This window comes from Eurypyga helias, unplaced genomic scaffold, assembly GCF_000690775.1.
Source record: "Eurypyga helias isolate BGI_N326 unplaced genomic scaffold, ASM69077v1 scaffold22348, whole genome shotgun sequence".
NCBI classification, from domain to species: domain Eukaryota; kingdom Metazoa; phylum Chordata; class Aves; order Eurypygiformes; family Eurypygidae; genus Eurypyga; species Eurypyga helias.
In genome coordinates, this window is record NW_010269161.1 from 10,745 (window position 1) to 17,565 (window position 6,821).

At 45.8% G+C, this 6,821-nt stretch overlaps 1 protein-coding gene across 1 annotated transcript; it reads right to left on the reverse strand.

The window, feature by feature from the left end:
- Nucleotides 1–3,313: 3,313 nt before the first annotated feature.
- Nucleotides 3,314–5,668, reverse strand: TMEM200C (transmembrane protein 200C). The gene has a single exon (XM_010158015.1). It carries the CDS (start codon nucleotides 5,666–5,668, stop codon nucleotides 4,019–4,021), a length of 1,650 nt encoding a protein of 549 aa, XP_010156317.1. The 3' UTR covers nucleotides 3,314–4,018.
- Nucleotides 5,669–6,821: the final 1,153 nt, after the last annotated feature.

The window sequence follows — 6,821 nt, forward strand, 5'->3', positions numbered from 1 at the left end:
TGGCCAGAAGTTGGCTGTTGCTTTCTTTCCCTCTCTCTCTTTTCCTCTTTTCACATGCAGAGAGAAATTTGAGGGACATAAATATGTTAATAAGGCAAAATGTTAATTGACAATCTACTTAAATCAGTAGTAATTCCCGTATCTCGCTATAAATACAGTCCTGTTTTATTGCATCTACATGAACATTCTTGTTTAGAACGAAAAACTGTTATGTGTTATCAAAGGCTATTCCTCTTACTGAAATCCAATAAGCTTTATCATCTTGCTATCTCCATTACTTTTAATAAGAATTACTGTTTAATTGAAGTCATGTTGCTACTTCTGTGTAAACCGCTCTGGCTGTCGGGGAAATCTATACTCTATCTCAGATCGCAGACTTACAACTCTGTTAACAATTACCTAATTCGATGCTTCTACGTGCACTATTACTCTCTGTTGAACAACATCAGTCCTTGAAAAGGCTGTTCAAAATGTATCTAAACAATACAGGGTAATAAATCTGGGCTATAGGCTTTTGTAGTAGATCAGCTTGTATGTCAACAGTTAGGGAGTTCAGTAAATCAGTTCAGCCAAGTAAGCCAGGTTAACACAAGGATTTTAAATTCTTTGCTATCCAGTGAAACCCGAGCCAGAACTGCGTTACAGCCGGTCATGTCAGCAGCTTCTCCAGAGTCCTGAGGATTTTGTAATGAACAGAGGCACGACTGAAATACGATTGGGACATTTGCCTATGCCCCGGTCCAAGCAGCATCTATCCTCGTAATGAACAGATGCAACCTGGGAATATTCTGGGGGTTCAGGCAGAAATTAACTTTTCTTCGAGAAATTTCATATAGATATCGTAGCACTTCTTCTGTGCTAAAAAACCAAACCAAAACACATATTTCTGGACCAAAACTTCATTTTTCCATAGCAAAAAGCTATGCCTGGGTATTCTAGCTTAACGCAACTTCAGGGATATCACTTTTTAAATAGGGGATGAATGATTCCTTTTTAATAAATGTTTTGTGTGGGAGCACACGCAGGCAGGCGGATACTGGTAAGTAGAGGCAGCTACTTGACAGGCTCCTGACAAGGACTGTGGAGGAAGCACTTGGTGGTAGCAGACACTGGAGATTAAGGTTAAAAGGAGAAGACTGGATTGGAGAAAAATGCCTAAACATGTGAGAGGATGCGCAAACGATGGCCAGCAGGCAGCCTGGCAGTCCTGAGAAGCAGTCAGGGCCAGCTGGGAGAGACTCAAGAACAGGTCAAGGCACAAACCCCATCACTCCCATCACCTGCTGATATCACCAGGAAAGGCTTGTCTCTGTGCCAGCCACTGTGCTTCTCTCCAAGGCTAACAGCGCTCACAGCAGTCAGGGCTGGTGCCCAGGGGTGGAATTTCTCAGCTGTTTCCCAACGCTGGCGTGTTAAACTAACTTGCCCATCTTGAATTTTAAAGAAAAATTTCTGACTCCAACTCCACCACCACCTTGAGTTGCTCAGCAAATAGTTTTAATTAATAAATCTGCAAAAATAATTAGGTATTTTTGGATAACTTGCAAATAGAAAGAGACAGTTTGCTGATTAATCTTTATGTTACAAATCACTTCTAGCTGCTATTATAGAATATCCAGCTTGACTGATGAAAGTTCACGTTTCACATCTTTTTTGGCAACAGAGAAAAAAGCTATAACTTTACTTATTATACCCAAACTCTGTTGTAATTTTGCTATACTGAAAGCTTTGCATTAAATTAATTACCAGAATTACTGGGCTGCTTTACTTTAAATCAGTCTAAGGAGTACCCAGAGGCTTTTAAAAAGTTGTTTGTTTTTCAGAGCACACCATAGAATCGGATGACTAAAAAAATATTTACTAAGAATATAGTAAAGAGCATTTGTTTCGCCCTTTCAGATTAAAACCACCCCCGCTGCATCATCATGTGGACCCCATGTCCCGTTAAGTAACACCCATGACTCACCTCTTCTCTTGCACCTCCACAAAGGGCTTTCGCTTGGAAAATCACAAACAGGGTGTCTTCAGCTGTGTTAATAACTGCATCTCCACCAGCACCAGGTAAGGCTGCTCAGACGCATCTTTTAGATCTTGCTGGAAGTCACAGGACAGGGAGCAGAATCACGGCCACTTCATGTGGCACCTAATCCAGCCCATGCCGTTTTACGTGTTTTTGCCAGCTGAGCGTTAGTGGCCTGGTAGCAAAAAAAATGCCGCACCGATGTTCACATTGACAATGCACCGGTTGCCACTGACAGGAGGAAAGATATTGACACCTGGATGTCTCCATTGCTCGAGAGAACAAGCACTTTCTAATTCTCCAGTTTCAAGACTCTGACATTACAAATTGGGGTTTTTTGCCTCCTTTTCTTTTATATCAGCCTTATTTAATAAAGGATTTGGCTAGATTACTAAATGCAGTTGTATTTAGTCATAGCTATATTTGACTTTGCAATGTCTTGTGAAGAAAGTAAATATGTAACTAACCACTTTAAAACATGAAAACCATAAGAAAGAATGTAGTTGCAACAGAAAGGCTCTCGCCTGCCTACACATTCTATTTGTTTAATGACGAATTCTCGTCATGTAGTAGTGAAATGACACATCCACGTTTAAAATCTGAAGTACTGACAAAATCTTCTGAGCACATAATGCTGCTGTGCTGCAGCTCCAAAAATTAAATAGCTCATCAATTTACCAAAAATCTGCCTATGGACAAGGCATCCTCCAGCCTTCAGGAAACCTGATGCTTTTCTGACGCAGGAAGAAATCCTTACTACACCAAAGTGAGTGAGAAATTCCTGCGGACTACAATAGCCCCAACTGCTACGAGACTGACAGGGCTATCATTATGTTTTAAAATTAATCTTATGCACAGGCATTCATGAATAGGAACCGTAGTGGCAGAAAGGTTTCAAGCAGAAGTGTGTCACAGAAGGGGAGTGAAAAATCCAGAAGGAATATGCTGCAGTTCGAGATTAATGTGTTAACAAAAAAAAAAAAATCTAATTTTAATAGAAGGTCACACCTTTAATTTTTTTTTTCCCTTAGCATGTCAAAATCTCACATTTCCTTGGCAGTCACATATCGCTGTTAGAAACAGAGATACAATATGTTGATTGAATTAAAGCACAATTTCTCAAAAATGAACTAGTATTTATTTTAAAATTACTCCCAAGTGATTAGTACCCACTTAAAAGCATAAGCAAACCTTTAGCCTCAAAGCATCTTTATAATCTTTCACAGTATAAAGACAAAGGTTTCGGATATCTGCAGTTACTTACCAAAATAAAGGACTTTCGTGAGTGGCGGGTTTGTTTGTAAATGTTTTATTATTTAAAAAAAAAAAAAATCTTTTAATGCTATTAGTCAATACATGTGTAATAATACTTAATAAAATATCACGTAGTAGTAGGTATTTTGGATTCAGGAGTGTAATGGTTTTACCTAAGTCATCAGAGCTCTGTTCTGCTCCAGTCTCTTCTAAAGTGTCTTTTTTTTTTTTTCCCAGAATTTAAACAAACTCATTCTTTGTCAAGGTACGTCATCCTTAAGGCCTTGCAAACTTTATAGTGATTGAACCAAAACAAAGAGAGAGCTCGGCTTTCTTGATCTGAAGACCACGTTGCTTGCGAGCTTAAAAAGGTGCCTGCAGTTTTCAAGCAGTTAGTGGCAAATCAGCAAGAAAGAAATCAGAGGAGAAGAAGGGGCACTTGGAAATCAAAACAGTAAAGTGCACAGTTATACTGTCCAAAATTGTATTACTATGATCCAAAGAACTTGCTGGACTGTGGATATTTAATACAATTTGGCTTGCATGGAACATACAATCACGATCGGACAGAAAGGATTTTCTTTTTCTTCCTGAAGTCATCTACAGGATTTAGTGAATTCAATTTTCAAGGGTAACATACTGCAGCTCTTTGGATATTGATCGGTTTCCTAAGTCCACAAGGAGATGGAGAAGGGGAAAGGTGTGGAGGCCTTGCAAGGTGTCCTTGTGCCTTCTCTGTTTTGTTTAGATGCCAGTACTCTCCAGGTCCCCATCCTCCAGCCCTAATGCAGCGTGTGACCTAGAAATCATAAAGAGTTTCTCTTTATTCGTGTACTGTCTTTGAGTTTTCTGGGTTTCCTCCCCTCTTTGTTCCTTGCTGGTAGCCTTGAGGGGGTCCGTCTTCTCAACTGGTTCCTCCTCACAGTCCCGGATTTTACTGGCTGGGGTGTTGGCAACTGACTCCAAGGAGGTGCCTGCCTCCTCCAGGTGGCTGTAGCCCTTATTGCTGCTGGAAGGCTCAGACTGGGAGCTCTGGGAGTCCATCCTGGCAATAGCAGGAGGGGTTGAGGGGGGTGAATCCCCCAGATCCAGAGATTTGGAGTAGCTAGAAGATGCCTTTACCAAGAGGCTGGAGTCTGGGCCCCTGCTGACGGCTGGGGACCGAGGTGGCTCAGGGAAAAGGGGACACCTGGCATCAGGCAAGCAGCTAGTGCTCTGCCGCCTGAGAACCAGCTTGTGCCTCCGTGTCCCATAGCCTCCCTCGAGGCGGGTGCTGCTGAGGTCGGTCAGGCTGAGTTCAAACTCCCCCCGTGGGATCTCCCGGGCTCCCCGCTCACCAGGAGGCCTCCGCCAGCCTCCCCTGCCGCTGTTTGGTGCCAAGGGCAGGAGGGTGAAAGCACTCAGTGAAGAGCCAACGATGGAGCTGGCTGTGCTGTGCTGGCCCCAGCTCTCCGGGGGACTGCATGGAGGGCTGACGATGGTGCGGCCAGCAAGGGCAGCGCGCTCCCGGTAGATGCTGTACACAGCCTCGGCCAGGCTGGGTGGCTGCGGTGCGGTGCAGAAGGAGGAACGCCGCAGTGAGGATGCCAGGTCCGGTGGGGAAAGGGAGACACCCAGTCCTGGTGGCCAGGAGCTCTTGGCCAGCATGGCCACAGCACCAAGGCCTTCACCACCAGGCTTTAGCTCTAGGCCCCGGGGCTGCACGTAGTTGATAAAGCCGTTGAGAGGGGCTGAGGCCGGGGTGCCTCCATCCTTGGCCCGCAGGCTGTGGGCATCGATGACGGTGGAGTAGAGGTCACGCAGGTTGATGATCTTGGTCTTCTTGTCACGGTTCTCGTGCAATACCGCATTGGCGCAGATGAAGAGGAAGATGCCGATACCCATGATGAGGGGGCCCAGCACCTTCAGCTTATCTGAATGCAAGTAGCTTGAGAAAAGATGGAAAAGGAATCCCACCGAGGCCTGGGGGGATGAGGAGGTGGGGGGGGACTGCGGAGACCCCTGGGTGGTAGCAGTGGTGGAGGAGTTGGCTCTGGGGGGTGACTCTGGATGGATCCCTGCATGTGCCCCTTCCTGGCTCCGGGAGCGGTTCTTGGGGTTGCCACCCTGTGGTGCCAGGTGTCGGCCCCCGCTGAAGCTGCCTTCTCTGTACACCTGGCTGGGCTTTGGCCAGTAGCCCACCACGGCCAAGGCGATGCCCACCAGCAGTACCAGGATGCCACACAGGGCGATCAGCCCCGAGAGGGAGCACAGCTTGAGCTTGCCTTTCACCACCACCACATCGTTCTTGCGCTTCTTTTTGGCCTTGCGTTTGCGTTTGGGGACTTGGCTTTGGGGTCGCAAGGGGTCCTGTTTCCTAGCAGAGATCCTCAGGAGGCCTCCAGTGGCGATCATGGCTGGCTACCCAGAGTGCTGTGCCCTACGGCCACTCCAGCTCCTGCAGTGAAAAGGAGAAAAGAAAAGAATGAGGACCGGAGACAGATGTGCAGCACAAGAGGCATCTCGGTTTGCTGTTCCTCATTCACACCCCTGCTAATTAAAACCTTCAACAACTGGGATGGGGGTTGACACCAACAGGCCCATCTTCCTTGCCTGTACTGCTCCTGTGTGTGAGAAAGAGACAGGCAGACTGGCAGGTCAGACAATTAAGGAACACCGGGAATCGAAGCAGCTGTGTGCCCCACTACACTCCTGCCTAACAGCTAATTAATTTCTTTACACTCCAGGTAAGTGATAGAGGGACTAGTATCTGCTGGTGTAAACAAAAAAACCCAACCAACCAAAAAAAAAAAAAGATCTTGCTGGTCTCAGAAGGAGTTTGCAAAGCACCAGAGCTCAGAGGATGCCGAGCCCCACTCCCTAATGGGGTCTGAGGTTACACTACACACTGTCTTAGCCATGTCACAGAGGATTTGAGAGAGAAGGGGAAATAAAAGCAAGAAGGCAGCATATTTAACCTAGAGATATGATATGCTTCATTTCATTGCTGACACATTACTAGGGGGAGGGTTAAACATATTACATGCCTTTCTTAAATAAGTGGGAAAGGAATTACTGTGAAACACAGAAGGGAAACATTTGAACACCAGAAAACAGTGCTCTGTGAAAGTTTCTTCCCAGCCATTTACACCAGATCCGCAATATTACAGAAATTCATCTCCCGACTGTAGTTCGGAGGCTGCATTCCTGGTTTGGGAACACGTGTGATGCTCCAGGTAACCGTTATGTAACAGTGCTGAGCTCCCTGCCCCCAGAAAGGGGAGGTGATGGCTGGCAGGTAAGAGATGGCATGTCAAATCTCATTAAAGGAGGAGCGAACCCTTGCGAGTCACCTGGGGAAGCGGCAACAACTGCTCGTAGGGAAACTGGCAGGGGGACTAAACATTCAACATTTATGGCTTTTGTCTGACCAGATTATCAGAAGTAATTTCTCTGTTCCAGTGATCGGAGCTACAAAACGCAGCATGCAGGAGCAATTCCTGCACTGTTGCAATTCTTTTTTGGAAGATATTCCTTCATGCTACTGAGAAGCAGGATCCTCTCCCCC

Coding starts and splice junctions, on each gene's coding strand:
- TMEM200C (XM_010158015.1), bottom strand. CDS start 5,668: ATGATCGCCACTGGAGGCCTCCTGAGGATCTCTGCTAGGAAACAGGAC.